General features: G+C 48.9%; 1 protein-coding gene across 4 annotated transcripts in view; it reads right to left on the bottom strand.

Moving 5' to 3' along the window:
- CORO2B (coronin 2B) overlaps window positions 1-18,649 on the bottom strand; it is a 143,805-nt gene that overhangs the window by 60,862 nt on the left and 64,294 nt on the right. For 3 of the 4 annotated variants that reach the window (XM_047767168.1, XM_047767164.1, XM_047767166.1), the window contains exon 2: window positions 8,453-8,653. In XM_047767168.1, the coding sequence (XP_047623124.1) occupies window positions 8,453-8,653 (201 nt within the window). Of the gene's footprint in view, window positions 1-8,452; window positions 8,654-17,652; window positions 17,674-18,649 lie in introns of those variants that run through there. The other variant, XM_047767165.1, reaches the window with a different exon arrangement.

Below are 18,649 nucleotides of genomic sequence, written 5' to 3'. Positions count from 1 at the left end.
TGGATTTGGAAAAGTCTCTCTGAATTCCTCAGGAGAGGGGAGACCTCTCTGTGGAGGGGAGCAGGGATGACGATTTGGGGCTTTTTTAGGGGAGAAAGAAGGATTGAGAAGCACAGAGCTGACTTTGGGGAGTGCTGGGGAGACAGATACAGAAATCTGGAATGGAAGCAGAAGCTCTGGGTGAGCAAAAAAAGTCAGATTTGATTATAGTCTTCAGCACTGAGCTGGGCACTTGCCCCCTCCGTTTAATGTTAGGCCTCAAACATACCGTGAGTCATGGAGCTAACTGGTCTGCCCGTGTCTGGGTTCAATGCCAGAGTCAGAGCAGCTGGGTCAGGCAATAATGTTCTAAGGTTTTTTTTTAGGGGAGGATGCGGCCCCCCTTCCGTCTGGGAAGCCCCTGCAGGGCACTGCACTGTTCTGGGGCCTAGAGGGGATGGGCTCCCAGAACCAGCAGAGAGAAAACCCGAGCTGGGGAGATGGGCATGGTGTCTTGAGACCTGGGCTTTGGCTGGCCCCATGCTGTGTGCAGGCCCTGTACAAATCAGACATGGCCTCACCCTCAGGGGCTCTCAGGCTAATCAAGGCAGCTAACTGGACTGCACAATCCATGCAGCTGGAGACATGGTCTTGTTTACTGTGGCATCCCCAGTTCTAGAACTGTGACAGAAACAGCAGGCACTCAATAAACATTTGTAGGATGCATGGGTGAGTGGGTGTGTGAGTGGATGGATGGATAGGTGAGTGGGTGGGCAGTTGGATGGGTGGATAGATCGATACGTGGATGGACCAACCACCTGATAAAGAAGGAATCATGTAGACAGGACTTTTAGCGATAGACGTAAAATGCCTCCGATGGATATTGGGGTGGGGAAGGCCTCACGGAGCTGGCCTCATTTGAGATGGGCCTTGAGGAATGAGAACGAGCCATTCCTATATTCTGCACAGTGCCTACCAGCACATGAATAAGGACATATTTGCATAAAATGGTGTTAGAAGGGAACAGGATGTGAGAGCGAAACTGAATTCCAGAGATTATGTGGTCCAACCCCATCATTTTACAGAAAGGAAAACTAGGGCACAGGAAGGTTAAGTGACTCACCTAAGGTCACACAGCAACTGAGTGGCAAGGCAGAGGTTCAAGCAAGGACCGTCTGCTTCTAGAACCTGATCTCTTAGTTCTGTTTTGTGCTGCTCTCCTGTTCCAGGGCTCTTCTCTCCTCACTGAGAGGTCTTGTGGATTTGGCTACCTTTCTCCCCCAGCCCAATGCCACCACCCAACCCTGTAGGGCTGGAGAGACCAGGGGCAACTGCCCAGCCCTGGTTAGGTCTCCACCCTTGAATACCAGAGACAGGAGAATAAGCAAGATGAGGCCACAGTGATCGGGCTGGGAGAGGACAAGGTAGCACCTCAGCCCCAAGACCCACAGGGACATTTTCTGCCACTAGGTTGTTGAGACTAAGCAAATGTAGAAGGGGAAAGAGAAGCCCGCAGGGGGAGTTCCCATCATGGCACAGTGGTTAACAAATCCGACTGGGATTGTTCGATCCCTGCCCTTGCTCCAGTGGGTTAAGGATCCGGCGTTGCCATGAGCTGTGGTGTAGGTTGCAGATGCGGCTTGGATCCCATGTTGCTGTGGCTGCGGAGTAGGCCGGCGGCTACAGCTCTGATTAGACCCCTAGCCTGGGAACCTCAGGAGTGGCCACAGAAAAAGGCAAAAAAAAGAGAGAAGGCCACAGGGTTTATATGGGGGGGAGGAGGGACCTCTTTCTGGAGACCAAGCCCAGCATCCCAAGCCCCGAATTGGGTTATTTATATTATATGCAGCTAAATCTGAACATAAATTAACTAGAGACTTCAGTTGCTGGAGAATGCAATTAATGCCCATCATTTTGAAGTGCTGGCAGGAGGCAGTTAAGATGGACATGTTCAATAGCTCCCTCCATGCACCATGGAGTTGGTCCCTTGAGCAAGACATGGGCAGGACCCTCTCAGAGAACTCCCACCTGCCTGGCCCACCAATGGGATGCCCTCTGCACATTTCAGAGACAAGACCCATTGCTACTTGGGTCTCCAGTTCCTGGCACGGGGCTGAATGCCCAGTGCATGCCCCACGACTGAAGGAGTAATGCTCTCTTGTGTGGTCGCCTGCTCCAGGACACCTCCTCCCATCCTCTCTCCTTGCTAACTGAAATGGTTGCTTATGTCCTTCAGAGAGGAAGCTTCCCCTGCCTAGGAAATGCCCGCTTTCCTGTCTTCCAGAAAAGATGAATACATGAGGCATCGGCACATCACAGAAGCTGAATTCACGTTCAAGGAAATCCTTGGAGATGATCAAATGACTGATAATAATACAAGGCACATCTAGCCACCCATCTTGCTCTATCCCTCTGCAAGGTGGGCTGGCATGAGGCTAGGGGAGCCCTGGCTTTAAATTCTGCCACTGTGTGCTGTATCATCTTGAAGGTATTACTTGACTTCTCCAAGCCTCTGTTTCTTCATCTGTAAAATGGGAAGAATAACTGTACTTACATCATGGGACTCGAGGTGAGATTCAAAAAGAGCTGACATGTTAGACCCTCAAAAGCTCTCCAGATGATTCTAGCGCATAAGCAGGGTTAAGAACTGTGGGTTTCCCAGGAGGTTCCAGGTCCCTAATGCCCCAGCCAGGTTTCTTTCCTTTCTACCAGATGCCAACGGGGTAACAGGTAGCAAGCAAAAGCTTAAGCATGCCAGACTGCTTCCGGCTTTGGCCTGCTCGTGGGCCTGGATGTGGAGGCGGCAGGCAGGTTGGTGGGCTTGGTGCGGTGCAGCAGGAAAGAGGCGGTGTGTACCTGGGGAGGCCTAAGTGGTTAATCAAGCCTCTGGGCACCATGCCTGGTCTCTGGAATATTCATAAGGTCCCTCCAGCTGTGCCAGGCAATCAGGGTGCTTGATTGCTCCCCCATCTGCAGCTTAACATTCCACTCCAGAGAGAAGAGGGCCGGTGGTTGAATGTTAACTAGGGAAAAAACAGGCTCCGGCCTTCGCTATAGCAGCCTGAACAGGAGGAGCGCCTTCGAGATGGGCCAGCCCAGCCAGAACTTCCCTGTCCATCAGGGTCACGGGCAGCGGAAAAAATCACAGGTTCAGAAATACGTGAGCTTGTTCCAGGTCCAGCTTCTGCACTGACTGACAATCTACCTATCTCTGTGGCCTCAGTTTCCCCAACTGTAAAATGGGGATGGCTCTACTTAACCCCCAAGAGGAGTGATTAAGACAGAGCATGTTGGACTGGAGCGCTGCACACAGGCAAGGCGTGTAGTTGCTGAGGATGGGCTTCCTACCCTGGGGAAAAGTTTTAAATCACAAATATTGAAGTCTCAGGCTAGCTGGCTTTGAGGGAAACTCAACGAAGGAAGAGAAGCTCTTGGAAGAGGGGCCTTGGGCTCAGTCTTAGGGCGGGGATCTGGGGGGCCAGGCAGAGAAGCAACAAAGGAATGGGAAGGACATTTGACAGCAGATGGCCAAAGATTTAGAAAAGAACCACAAAAGCCAACAGTGTTCTGTGGCCTTCTGGTTGCTCAGGAAAATAGTCTGGAGCTATGCGCTGTAGCGACAAAAGTGTGCCACTGTGAGTTCACGGCTCATGATTACGCTCCAAGCCAGGATTAGGACTCGCCAAGAAGTGGCCAAAATCTTTGCTGTGTTTGTGCTGAATTATACAGGAAACTGTTTTTAGAGAGATTTCTATCTATAAGGGGGGAAAAAAAAACCCTGAAACAAAAATAACATAACCTTCTTCCTAGAAAATCGACCCACATGGACAAGCTCATCTCTCTTGTTGACGGATAATGAGGGGGTTCTGAATTTGCCATTATTGTTATTGCTATTTGTTAGCCCCCCAGCCCTCAGCCCCCCAGATAAGCTGACCCCCAAGAGCGGGCTCATCCCTGCCACAGGGGGCAGGAGGCTGACAGCCGGGGCCCACACAGCAGGGAAAGCAGGAGTCGGCCTAGTTCCTAAGCAGCCCCTCTCTGAGCGCAGGACCTTGTTCCACAGAGTCTGCCACCGGGGTCCTGGTTTGGACGACACAAAATGCTCAGATCCAGGTGCTGTTTTGCCCCCACTCTCCAGACCCTCACTCTCACTATGGGGACTTGCATTTTGCTAGCATTTTCTCCAGTCAGCTCATAAGTGTGCATTTCTCTGGGAGAAAACACTTGTCACACACATAAGAAGAGTGCACCACCAAGACTCCACTCTGGGCTCCTTGGCCTCTGATACCTCAGGGGCTCCCTCTTCACGTCAACAAATTGCTTTTATTTGTTTATTTTTCTCAAGTACAAAATATTAAGTCTTCAACTAAAAAATCTCTAGAAAATACAGCTAAGGAAAAAAGAAGAAACTGAAAGAACACTCAGGATCCCAATACTCAGAGATGACCACTTTTAACATTAGGTGTATATTTTCCCGGTCTTTTCCAGATAGGTGGATGGCTAGATGGATATTTTTTAATGTGATTAATCAGATTTTACCTTATTTTCCCCCCAGTTAACAGTAGGTGATAACATTTTTTCTCGTTAAATAAGCCCTGCCTCAGTGGTTCTCAAAGTGTGGTCTAGGAACCGCTGGGGAGCCACAAGACTTTTTTTAGGGAGTCTGTTGGGTTAAAACCATTTTCATAATAATACAGTACTTGTCTTTTCATCCTCATCTCTCTCAGGAGTGTACAGTGGAATTTTCCAGAGGCTGTACGATGTGCAATTTTGCAACAGGTTGAACGCAGAAGCAGATATGCAAATCCAGGCATCTTTTATTAAGTCAGACTAATTTAAAGAGATCTACAAAAATACAGAGCTGTGTCCTTGTTAATTTTTTAAAAAATATATAATTATTTTTCATAAAAATATGTTTTGGGGAGGATAAGAAATGGGTTTATTATTAGGTGAATTAACAAACATATTTTTGGAGTTCCTGCCATGGCACAGTGGAAACGAATCGGACTAGGAACCACAAGGTTGCAGGTTCGATCCCTGGCCTCGCTCAGTGGGTTAAGGATCTGGTGTTGCCATGAACTGTGGTGTAGGTCACAGACACAGCTTGGATCCTGTGTTGCTGCGGCTGTGGTGTAGGCCAGCAGCTGTAGCTCTGATTAGACCCCTAGCCTGGGAACCTCCATATGCCACGGGTGAGGCCTTAAAAGCAAAAAAAAAAAAAAAAAAAAGCCTACAACAAATACACATTTTTGAAATTACTTCCTTTTTATTGTGAATATACTAAATATTAATAGACCACAGCTATATAAGCAAAAGTTGGTTGGGGTCCTCAATAGCGTCAAGTGATTCTGAGGCTGAATACTTGAGAACAACTACTCTACATCATCACCTCTGGTGACTGCATAGCACCCCTTTGTGTGGTTGCCCCCTTATTTGTTGACCCATTTATTTACTGATGGATCTGCAGATTCCTTCCAATTTTCGCTATCATAAAAAGTGCTGCACAAATCATCAAGTACCTATAAAAAGTGAAAACTTCCTGAAATAAGAGAAAACAACAGAAACCAACTGGAAGGGGAGCCATCACTATCAGTGCATTACTAATCAGATTCAACAAAATGTATTACAGAATGTGAACACATAAAATTGAAAAACTATGTGTACACTGAATATATATGTATGTGTATAGATACATATTTTTCCATATAGAGAGAGACTTCACGCTCTGTAGAGATGCTTTTTTTTCTGCTGTCCATGAAGGGTTTATGAACTCTGATCATGTTCTAGGGCAGTGCTATGGATGGTATAAGACCTTTTGGTACCACTACAGAAACTGGGAGGAGTTTAGAAACTTCCGAGTCATTTGAGAAATTTGATTTCTGTAGGAAATAAAAAATCGATGTCTGTAGAAAAAAAAAAAAAAAAAACGAGCACAAAAAATGCTGCAGACTTGAAAAATGTATCTACTTGGGAGTATTTCTGTAGATTAGATTCCATGAAGCAGAATTTCTGGGCCAGTGGAAACGCATCTTTAAATAGGAACCATGAGGTTGTGGGTTTGATCCTTGGCCTCACTCAGTGGGTTAAGGATCCTGGCGTTGCCGTGAGCTGTGGTGTAGGTCACAGACATGGCTCGGATCTGGTGTTGTTGTGACTGTGGTGAAGGCCGGCAGCTGTAGCTCTGATTAAACCCCTAGCCTGGTAACCTCCATGTGCAATGGGTGCAGCCCTAAAAAAATAAATAAATAAAATAAAGCAAAATAAATCAATATATAAATAAATAAATACATCAAACACATTTACAGTATATTTGAGTGCCTGCTCTCTCACACATTTGGCAATACCAACAACTATGACTCTTTTAAATCTTTTTCTACTTAGTAGTGTAAAAGATATATTTTGTGGAGTTCCCACTGTGGCGCAGCAGAAATGAATCTGACTAGGAACCATGGAATTTCGGGTTCCATCCCTGGCTTTGATCCGTGGGTTGAGGATCCAGCATTGCCGTAAGCTGTGGTGTAGGTTGCAGATGTGGCTTGGATCTGGCATTGCTGTGGCTGTGGCATAGGCTGGCAGCTGTGGCTCCAATAGACCCCTACCCTGGGACCCTCCATATGCCACGGGCACGGCCCTAAAAAGACAAAAAGACAAAAAAAAAAAGGTATATACTATTTTCTGTGACTTGTTTATTCATATTCTTTGCCCATTTTCTATTGGGTTCTTTTTCTTTTTTTTAATTGGGTCCTTTGTCTTATTGGTTTTTCTTAACTCTTTGTATATTCTGGACATGCATCTTTCATCTGTTATATATTGCAAATATTCTACTCAATTATGTAGCTTGCCTTTTAATTTTGCTTACATGTCTCACTGAAGTACAAAAATTATCTTTTAAAAAATTTATTCTAATCTATTAATCATTTCCTTTACGGTTTTATGGATTCTTACCTGGCTTAGGAAGCCTTTCCTTCCTGTGTGATTTTAAAAATACCTTATTTTCCTCTAATACATTTGCAGCTTTTCTTTTTATTTTTTAATGTTTAGATAGTCAGTCCATCTGGAATTAATTTTTGTGATGGTGTGAGGCATTGACTGGTGACCTTTGAAAGCCATGTAGAGGAATATGGCAGGGTGCCGGCAATGGGCTGGAGCCCCAGGAAGAACCAGCCCACATGTTGCTGGGGACCTGCAGGCCTGCAGTAGCTGGAGCTGAGCTGCTCCCTGAGTGGACAGATATCTGAGCCCATCTGGCCCAGGAGAGGAGGCAAGCTACATTTCAGAATCCTTCCCAATACACAGAGCTGCTGAGGGCATTTGCCAAGTCGACAAGTAGAGCTAACGATACTCCCCAAAAGGTACCCAAATATCTTTAACATGTTATGTGGTTCTCAAGGAGCTTTCTGTCCATTACCTGCCTCGATGCCAACATTGTGATGCAGGTGGAAGGGAACTATTTACCATCACAGAAAATAAAGTGCAGAGAGGTTAAGTGACATGTCTGGGGTCACAATCCTGGTGATTGGCAGAGCCCCACTAGAACCTAGACTTCCTGCCGCTAGGTCCACAGCTCCTTGGACCTCTCTGTGCATCAGGCTCTGAGTCACTGTCACTGCATCTGCCCCCTTCGGTGGAAGGGAGGATCTGACCTAAAGCTTTCCTAAATGTGTGCTCCCCCATGGTGGGGTACGTGAGACTGGAAAAATCCACCCTCCACCACCCGCTGAGGGTTTGGAGCACCAAGGCCTCCTTTGGCGTGTACCTCCTCCTCTCCCTGAGCGTTCCTCGGAGGGTGGGAGGGGAGATGAGTCAGGCCGGGGAGGGAGAGCTCAGCCATAAACAAGTGGGACTGACAGCGAGCACTTTCCCTGAGGCGCGTGACCTCCCACGGGCCTCCAGGGATTCTGCCTGAATGGCAGAGCTTCAAAATTTCATGATCTAGGCTCTGCAGATTTAATTTGCTCTATTCATGGAGGCAGCCACAGAAGGGGAGGGAAGCTTTTAGAGGGGAGATGGGGGATGATGGAGAAGGTAAATTATTTCTAGTCCCTCAATGGAGAGCTCAAAAAGTTGTTTTTTAACAAGTGTGCCATTTTTGCAGATGCCTAGCGTGCCTGTGCTGGCTCTTTATCCCCTCCAGCTCCAAGCCAAAAAGGGACATCCAGGACACGGAATTGTAAAGCTGGATCTGATGATGCGATCTCTCGGGGTTCATGGGAACCCCATGTACCCCAAAGCAAGTGATCTGTTCAAGTTCGGGGAGCTCTGGGAATAGACCCAGGTCTCTTGGATCTTGGCCTGTACTTGTTCTGGTGACTTCCAGGAAAACCCTGGGGAAAGCACAGCTACTGGATACATGATGAGGAAGTAAAAACAAAGAGGCAGAGAGAAATAGGGGCAACAAGACCAAAGGTGACCAAACAGGGCTTCTCTCCACCCTGGGGCTGCAGCGAGGGCTGGGGAGCTGTGGGGCTCCTACCTGCTCCAGAGGGATGACAAGGAAGGAGCCACCTCCTGCGCTCTCGGTGACGATGGCCAGGAAACGGGCATTGACGGCGCAAAAATGGTTATCATGCACATTCTTGGTGATGGGGATGCCGTCGAAGCAGTGCTCCCGGTTGGCCACCTTGCCGTAGACGTTCCGGAACTTGGAGCTGCGGTATTGCGGACGCCAGGACATCTGTGAGGGGCCAGGAGAGACAAAGGTCAGGCCGGCCACTGCCTCCTGAAGGGCTGGGCTGAGCACACACGGGAGGGAAGCTGGTCTCCAGGGGTGCGGGGGGTGGGTGAGCAAGGCTCAGTGCCCACCCGCAGCATGTAGGAAGCAGGAAAGGGGCCTCCAAGAATTGAGTGCCTGGCCCTGTGCTGGAAGAGCCACTCTTTCAACAAAGCCCAAAAGAGCAGCAAGTGGCATGAGGGCATTCACTCGTGTCCTGCTTTCAGTAAAATACCTTGCAGAAAGGATGGCAGGTCCTCTCACTCCCAAGGGACGGGCCATGTGACAGAGCAGACCATCTACCCAACAACATGTCTGGGCTGCCTCTTGCATGTCAGAAACTTTGCTTGATTTAGTATGGGAGGTGCAGACAGAGGAGGCAGGGTGCTCACCCAGAGAGAGAACACTTCTGACAATGAGGGGTCCGGGAGGAAGATGGCCCCCTCTATGTGCAACACGACCACCCACTAGCATACCCTCCTCTGAGTCTCTCGAAGGCTTCTAATCCACAAGTGCATCCTCAGAAATCTTTTAGTTCTATACATCATCATCATCATCATCATCACCACCAGACCCAGAGAGGTTAAGTGACCTGTTCAAGGCCACACAGCTAATGAGTAGGGCCAGGAACACAAGCCTCCTGACTGGAAATCAGAGTCCTTCCTCTGCCTTTGGAGCAAGGTTTCTCAATGTGTGTCTCACAGATCACCTGTATCAAAATCACCCACGGTGGGGGAGGTTTCTGAGTTGCTCACATCATTTGTTAGAAATGCTGATTCCTGGGTCCCTGTCCAGACCTACTGAATCCAATTATTTTGAGAATGGGGCCCAGAAATAGGCATTTTTAGTCCAGCTTCCCCACCCCAGTGGGAGAGAAGCTCACTGACGTTTGTGAGCCCCTGTCCCAGAGAATGTAATGGCATCCTCCCCCCCATCATCTGTGATACAGGGTCCAATTACTGACCAACTGGGCCTGACTGCATACACCATGGAGAACACGGATGTGCACGAGTGGGTGGTGGAGGACAGGATGGGCAGCCCACCAGGGAGTCCAGCTTTACTGTAGGATGGCGCCTCCTATGGGAAGCCCTATGAATAGGTGCCACGGCAGATGGAGCTCAAGTAGGTGCTCTTCTGACAGACATGCATCCAAGTTCAATGAGCACCCACAAGTCCCCAGCCAGGGACCTGGCATACAGCAGGAGCTCCATAAATGCTTTGTGAAGTGAACATGCTTCTAGCCCAACTTTGCCATTATCCATGCCCTCCCCTTCCTGCCAAACCTCCTGATACGACTTGAGTCTCCGCCTCATCTCAGGACAGAAATTTCTTCACGTGAAATTTTCAAGGGGAAGAAAACAAAAGGAAATACCACCACAGAATCAGGAAACCAACCCTGGGAATTTGCCTGAAAACAAAACTTTGGGTTTGATTTAAATGAAGCCAGGAGCTCAGCCACAAAGGCCTCTTTATTGAAGGAAGAAGTTCAGATCCAATGAGGAGAATCCCAGGGCTCTTTAGGCAGCGCTCTGGACCACCTCCCCCTCTTCTCCAGTCCCTGGTCACTCTCCTCCCATCCTCTGCTCATACTGTACCCCCTTCTCATTCCCCTCTCCGCCAAGTTCTGCCCAAGACTGTTCAGGACAAAGTCCTGCTGGAGAGGCAAGCGCACTGGGCAGGAGCCCGGTTGGTCACCTCTGGCTGTGTGACCTCAGGCAAGCCTTTCCAACCAACTCCTATTAGGATTACATCAGTGATGCCCGGAGTGCAGTCCCAGGGGGTCACGCATGGCCCCCTTCCACAGTACAGAGATGACGTTTCTAATTTTACTAGTGACGTGTTTATTTTAATTTGCATTAGAAAAAAATACAACTTGGGTGCCAAGTCTATGATTTCACAGACCTCAGTACTAAGAAAGCGAAATTTTAAAATAATGAATCAATTCAAAGAAAAATATAATATGAAAAATATGGTTTTGGTGGTATGTGGCCCTGGCAAAAATTCAATCTGATATAGGAGTGTTGGGACTCACTCTGTCTCTTTCACAGTCCCCCAGAGAGAAAGGAGGTGGCGAGCCTGCTCATTCCTCCTGTTCCTTGTTGGTGCAGTTCTGGCCCGGAATGCCTTTGCCCCCTTGTTTGCCCAGCCCAACCTTAGCCTTCAGGGCCTGGCTAGAATCTGACTGCCCTTCCAAAGGTCCAGGGCAGAGCATCTCTGTGGAGAGCAGCCCTGGCCTGCAGCCTGGAGAAAACAGAGAGCGTCTCTCCAAGGCTTTGTCCTCAGCATGGCTGGTGCTGGCCTCTCCCCATCGGCTGGTAGGCTGGGGCTGATCTTTCTGCTGGACATTTGGAAGGGCTGGGGAAGGAGGCCAGGGGGCCCTGGTGGTGACTGTTCCTCATCCCTGGGCCCGCCCCTTCACCCCACACAAAGCCACAGCGAGTGTGCCTGGCAGAGCGCTGGACCAGGAGTCTGCGGACCTGGGTTTTCACTCCCCATTCTAACTCCTACTGGCCTTGGGGAGACACTTTGCCTCTCCGAGATGTTCTAAAATGAAGCCCATAATTTCTGACTTTATGTGGTTGTTTTAAGAAATACAGTAAGATGCGTAGGTATAAGGTCCCATTTGAGATAAGATACCACTGCTGCTTCTGGGGGCCCAGTCGATGGAGAAAACATTGCACTCAGACCTCGCTTTCCATTATCTTATGAGCCAATGGAGGAGATGAAACCCATGCTTGACAAGTGAGAAGTCAGGGAAGGGGGCATCAGGGTAGGCTTCATGGAGGAGGGGGCCATCTGCCAGCACTGGACGTGGACTGTGCACAGTCCCCCATGAGGTGGAAACTACGACTGCCCTTGTTGTGTAGGGTGGGAAAGAGACTCAGCCCAAGTTCAGGCAGAGCGCAAGCACAGCGTTCAGGTGAAGCCATTCTTTCTGACTCTGCAGGCCACATTCTGTTTTCTCCCCCTTCTTATGTAATACTTGCAAACAAAATCGCTGAGAGCATGGTGCCATAGGTACCCGCCACTTACCATTACCATTAACTCTGTGCCACATTTCTCCTCAGTGTGTGTGTGTATGTACGTATGTACTTCTTTCTGTTTTTTTTTTTTGTTTTGTTTTGTGTTGTTTTGTTTTGTTTTAGCTTTGTGGAGTCATTTGAAAGGAAGCTGCCAACAACATGACTCCTGCTCCCTTATTACATCAGCATGCGTTTCCGACAAAGGAGACAATTTCCCACATGAGAACATCGCTATTACCACACTAAGGAAATCAGCAACTCCTCAATATCATCTCATACTCAGTCAATATTCTAAATTTCTCAAAATGCCTTTTATGGCTATTCTGTATCGTGAACCAGGATTGGTAACTATATTGCTCCCACATATTTCATTCAGTTGTGATTTTTTTTTTTTTTGGCTCTTTTAAATCTAAAACAGCCCCAGCCTTTTTTTTTTTTTCTTTTTTTCTTTTTTTTAAGTGACACTGACTTTTTAAAGACATCAAGTCAATTGCCCAGAAAACGTTCTGGTGATTTGTCTCCTGTTGCTTTGTGGTCTCTTCAAAATCATTTCTGGATTTCCAATAAACTTTAGGAGTCAGATGTAAAGCCTTGTCAGATGTAAAGCCTTGATTCAATCTGCATTAAAGATGCCCCTGCTACTAATCACTGGCTTGGGCAGGGGTGAGGACGGGGAGGAGGGGACAGAGGGAACTTATGAGCGTGCACCTGGCCCCACTGGTGCAGTGAGGGCACGGGCTGGCCAGTGCTGAGGATTTGTTCTGGAGGGTGGCAGATAGATAGCTGGAGGACCTGGGAGGCCAGATCAGGCACTGGTACACACTGTGGGCCAAAGTGGAGCATCTGCAGGCCCCTGAGGTCTGACCTCTCCACCCACGGTTACTAAGGAGCTGACTTCATTCTGAGGTCAGATGCACGGGTGTGCAGTGAGGGAAGAGAGAAGCCTCCTCCCTATTGTGCCAGAGAGAGGAGGCTACACTGAGGCTAGGACTGGAGTGGCTGCTCAGACCCCAAAGGGAAATCAGTGTGGCAGCCAAGAGGTCACCTGAAAATCTGGTCCTTTGCCTTTTGTCCCTGGCCCTCAAGGCCAGTCCAGAGCCTGGTGGACTCCCCCCAGCTAGTTGTAGTGAGGACAGGACACACACTAGGTTCTCTCTAAACCTTTCAGGAGCAGTCAGCCCAAGACTGAGACACATTTGAGCTCCCTAAAAGGAAGAGTTTTATTAATAGTTAGAGCTGCCTGAGATGGAAAAGGAAGTTAACTTTGATAGGTAATGAGCTTCCCATCCCTGGAAGGGTTCCAGATTCAGATGGATGACCTCTAGTTCAGGGCAACATGGAACAATAGATGGGAATAGATGGCCTTCTGGCCCCAAGATAATAGAGTTCCTCTACTTTATTAAAGACATTGTATTGCAACAGAGATGAGCGCTGGGCTCAGAGAGTCCCTACAGGACACCCCAGCCAGCGACATTCCTTCTCTGTAACACAGGGATGGCAGTGCCTCCCCAGCTGGGCTGCTGAGATGCAGAATGACAACAGCTCTCACAGCAACTGCCATCTCCCCTCGGCCTTCCCACACTGCTGATTAATGCTTGGCCACTTATGTTAAGGTGTATCCATTTTCTCCCTCCCATTACTAGAGTGTAAGTTACCTGATCATCCAACTCCTCCTGGTTCCTACGCAGCCTCACCCCACCCCAGGCTTGGACCCGGACTCCTACCAGCAGGGGCTTCCCAGTGACTCTGGTTGAATACTCCCCTGGTATGGCGGGAGGGTGAGGGCCAAGGTCAGACACCACTGCCCAGGTCCTTGGATGTGATGGGGGTGGAGTCTCCCTCAAGGATCCCCCTCCACCACCAGACCTGAGATTTCAGTTTAGTGAGATTTTGAGGTTTTGAGCAGATACCCAACTCTGGCCCCCAGGATGGTCCTTACCCTCACCCCATCAGGCCTTCTGCATCCAAGCCCATTCTTACAGTGTTTGTCCTACTGGTCACACAGCCCCATCCCTCTGAATTCCTTGTCATCACGATACCAAGGCCTTTTGAACTCAGTACAGCCCTCAGGCTGGGGCTTAATGAGTCCCTTGCAATGGACAGCACATTATCAGCAAGGCGACTAGATCCTGCAGAACCACCCCCAAAACCCATCTGCATCCAAGACCCTCTCCAAGCACCACCTCAACATCACCTCATTCGACCCCACCTGCAGCTGTCCAGTGGGCAGAGCTGGGCGGATACGACAATCCCGCTGAAAATATATGGTACATATGTGACTAATCTAAGGCTCAGTTAGTTTAAGATACTGACCCAAAGTCACAAGCTATGAGAGTAGCCAAGCCAAGACCTCAGCCAAGAACTTCTGACTCTTAGTCTACTGCTCTTTCTGACATAATAGACGTCTTCACCTCCTTCCACCTCTCCATGCAAATTCTTACTCCTCTCTACACACTTTGTACCAAACAGGGAACTACACAAAAGTGTAAAGAAACTGAATAGTTGGCAGGGCTTGGGAAATCGGAAGGAATCCAGAGGTTTCTATTTTGGCTGGTGTTTGCTAGCTGTGTGACTTCAGACTAATTACTCAACCTCTCTGAGAATCAGTTTCTTATCTGTAAAATGCAAACAGTACCACCCAGCTAGCTAGATGTAATGAAGCAACCAAATGCAAAGTGCCTGGCAAAGTGTCTGGCATGGGGCAGAGAGGGGATGGTTGTCACACACTAGTTCTACCTTTCCCCCTTCTCCTGTAAGGGAGAGGTGCTGCTCTCAATTATGTGTTTACTTGGAGGAGGCGGCAGGGCTGGGGGCAGGAGGAGGGAGGGAGGGAAAGGCCCTGGCTTCCAGATGTGCGGGGCTGCTCAGCCTGCTCCCTGGCGGCCTCTCCCTGGGCCCAGGGCCATCCTGGTCTCCCTCTGAGAGGAGGAGGGCCCGGAAGGAAGAAGTATTCATTTTGCAGCTGAATGGCCCTTGTAGCCTCTTAAGAAATGGAGGCAGGCTTTTTTCTCCTCTGAGATAATCGCTATGTACACTCCACATGGAGACAAATTGTATCCTGTCCTCCAAGCCCCAAAATGATTTATTGTGGGCCAGCGGGTGCACTTTCTAATGACGACGGCTAAAATTCAGTCCTTTAACTGGAACATAAACAACTTACAGGGCAGTTTCGTTCCTGTCTCTGACTCAGGTGAGAGGGGGTGGGGGCAGCTCATGGCTACAACCTAGGGAGAGATGCCAGCTGGGGAGCCCGGGGACCTGGGGATCTGCCCTGGCGGCTACTGGGCGCTTGTTCCCATGGGGCAGCCGTTAGGATCTGTGGGAGAGCCACTCCCTGAACACTTGCTATCAGAGGAAGGCTGATAATTTCAGTCTTGTTTAGGTCACTAACTGTATGACCTGGGATAAGGCACCTTCCTTCTCCAGGTTTGGTGTCCTTTTTGGGGAAATGGGGGTAGCGGCCACACCTCCCTCCTGGAATCCCTATGAAGATGAGACATGAGAACACTGCGGACAAGGGCTTTGCCAAAGGTATGCCACTCTAATGAATGACAGATAACTATCATCAAAATCTCTGTTGCATTCGCCCACAACGTTCTGGGTCCACAAGTGAGAGCTGGTCAATGGGTCCTCCTCCATCTTTGAGTCAGCTTTGCTTTCCTGAGCCCAGGGCTGGACACCTGGAGGGACATAGTGCCTGTTCCCAAACTGGAGGGAGCAAAAGTAGACAGGCCATTGAGATCTGAGTGACTGGTCGAAGAAGCTCATCAGATCAGGCAGTAACTACTTCGCTTCAGTCTCCTCCTCCATAAAATGAAGGGCTAGATTGTTTTTTAGCAGGAGGACACTTTCTCTAAATAAAGCATTACTTGGAACTGCAAAATGTAAAATGTGTAAAGGTGGAGCTGTTTGCATTCAAATCTAGAGGGAAACTGGGAGCACCTTTAAGCAATGGTCCTGGGGCTGTACTGCAGAACCCAATTTGAGAACCTAGGGAGTGAAGAAAGGTGCCAGAAACCTGAGTTCCGGCTGGCCCAGCCACCAACTCGCTGGGGATCCTCAGGCAGATCCTTTCTTCTCCTCCCACAGGAGGTTTTAGGGCCAGACCCTCCAGTTCTGCCATTTCATGGTCACTGAGTTCTCAGTGGCTGCTGGGACTTCTGATAGGATACTGTAGTCATTCAAAAAACTCCCAGCATGAAGAAGATGGAGCACAAGTGTTCTCTCTTAAATGCTCTCTGATTGCTAAATCTGCGGGGTTCGGGCCCCTGGGGCCACAGGAATCCCTCCAGGGTCTGTCTCTGAGCTCTCTGTACTGGTGGCACCCTTGGCACAGCCCATCTCAGCAGGGGCACAGGCAGAGGGGGCTGGCCCACTGACCCTGATCCACCCGCAGGCCAGAGTTCATGACGCCGCAGCTCAACAGGGAAGGCTCTGCAGCCAGCGGACCTCCATTTGCATCCTGCCCCACTTCACCCAGGCCAAACTCAGAATTCTGAGTCTCTCGGAGACCCAGTTCCCTTTATCTGTAACATGAGCTCCCTGTGAGCATGCTTTTCCCCTTCCTGGAATGTGTCTTCTCTCACTGCTTTCAGGTCTTTTCTCAAAAGTGACCTCTCGATGAGACCTTTCTCAAGCACATGCCGTCACCCACCACATTATATATTTTAGCTCTTTGATTTGGGCCCCTCTCAGGTAGGTAGGGATTTCTGCCACTTCAGTTCACTGCTGTGTCAGCAGTGCCTTAAAAAGTACTTGGCGCATGGCATGTGCTCAAAGAACACACCTGCCAGTGGACCTAGGGCAGTGGTGGGCCCGTAAGTGGTTAACACTCAGCTCTCTGAGGCAGGGCGGAGAGCCCAGATTTGTAAATACTCTCACTGCAGCCAATTTCAAGGTCCTCATGTAGCATCACTGAATGTGCGGTTGGGCTAAAGTTACAATGCAATGGGGATGAGATGACAGAAAAAGAGGCAGGGCCATTAAGACAGCCAGGTAGACAACTAGAGACTGTGACTTTTACCATGTCCCTCACTAACAGCATCGATCAGACCCTGGGCCTGGTAAGTCCCTAACCAGGCTATGCATCCGAATCATCTGAGGAATGTATCATGAAGGCGCGTTTCTGTGGATGCCGGCGTTTGGGAATACCTGCTTCAGCTAATGCACCTAAGAGTAAGCCAAAGCCGCACTGGCCCACAGGACAGCTACTAGCCACCTGGGACTGTTTACACTCAGATTAATTAAAATGAAGTAAAAATATAAATTCAGAGGTAGTCAGACTGACCACATTTTGAGAGCTCACTAGCTGCCTCTGGCTAGCGGCTCTACCATACTGAACATCACCTACTACAGACCATTTCCATCACTGAAAAAAGTGCCATTGGACGGCGCTGGTAGAATATCAATTAGCCCCTAAAGTCGCATCCTAAAAGAAAAGAATGTGGAGCTCCCACTGTGGCTCAGCAGGTTAAGAACATGACTAGTATCCATGAGGATGCGAGTTCGATCCACAGGATGTGGCCTTGGTCAGTAGGTTAAGGATCCGGCGTTGCCATGAGCTGGGATGTAGATCACAGATGTGGTTCGGATCCTGCATTGCTGTGGCTGTGGCATAAGCTGGCAGCTACAGCTCCGATTTGACCTCCAGCCTGGGAACTTCCATATGCTGCGGGTGAGGCCCTAAAAAGACAAGAATGAAAGAAAGAGAGAAAGAGAGACAGAAAGAAAGAAAGAGAAAGGAAGGAAGGAAGGAAGAGAGAGAGAAAGAAAAGAAAGGAAAAGAAAAAAGAAAAGAAAAGTAAGGAATGCAACTGACATTTGCACCCAGGAGTTTCTGGTTGGGATGTTCAAGGACCATGGAAGGCCAGGTTCTGCAGTCACCCCACTGGCTTTTTCTCCATCCCTTGAAAACCCTTCTTAGGTTCCAGGCCAACTCACAGAACCTCCAAGGCAAGCCCCTCAGTCTTCTCAAGGATGAGATGGGAATTCCTCCCTTCTGTTAAGCTTCATCTTGCCTTCCTTACACCATCAGGGAGCAGATCAAATCTAGGGGGAATGAACACGATTGGGATGGCACCTTCTCAACAGATGGGAGGATCCAGATCCAGCACCCATGGATGCTGCACCTGCCCATCACTTGAAGCAAGTCCAGCCAGATTTGGAGTCTATTCCTGGAGCAGGCTTCTGCCCTGAATCCCCACAGCCCTTCCTGTTCTTCTGAGCAGGACTGGACCCGTGAGGAGAAGGCTGCCAGCCTCTTCTGCTCCAAGCTCTTCAGGAGAGCCTCCCATCTCCCCATGATGGCCCTTGAACTGGGCAGTTGCCAGATTCTAAAATCCCCGGATTCTGCCCTGTGCTCCTCTTTTTCTGGCTTATCACATTAATCATAATCACCTACATTTATTAAGTGCTCGCTGTGAGCCAGCATTTTACATTCATTACATCCTGTAATCCTTATAATAACCCTAAGAAATGGATACAACTATTATCCCCATTTACAGATACAACTGGGCTTGTCCGAGGTCACTTAAGTGGAGGAACTGGGATCTGAACTCAGATCTGACACAGGATCTCTTACTGAACGCAGCGCCTTAGACCGCTCGGCCATCCTGACGGCGGGCCTAAGGGTCTCTTACTTTACTTGTTTGCTCCACCACCACACTGGATGTCAGTGAGAGCAGACACTAAGTCTCACTGTTCTCCATTTTTCCAGGACTTACAATTAAGCTTAATATAATACTGATGAATGATTACTAAACATGTGAATGAGTGAAGGAAAAAAAAAGACAGGAAGAGGGAAGAATGACCCTGTCACTTCCCCTTCAAGCCTCCAAAAGCTGCCAGATCACAAATCTTGTCCATTCCTTTCTGGGGATCTGCAGGACCAGATCCCATCTTGTAGAATCCGACATGGGCAGAAAGCAGGGAGAAGGAA

The sequence above is a fragment of the Phacochoerus africanus genome, chromosome 2 (assembly GCF_016906955.1).
Source record: "Phacochoerus africanus isolate WHEZ1 chromosome 2, ROS_Pafr_v1, whole genome shotgun sequence".
Lineage (NCBI taxonomy): Eukaryota > Metazoa > Chordata > Mammalia > Artiodactyla > Suidae > Phacochoerus > Phacochoerus africanus.
Note: the sequence above shows the minus strand (reverse complement) of the source record. Positions and strands in the feature narration are given on the sequence as shown.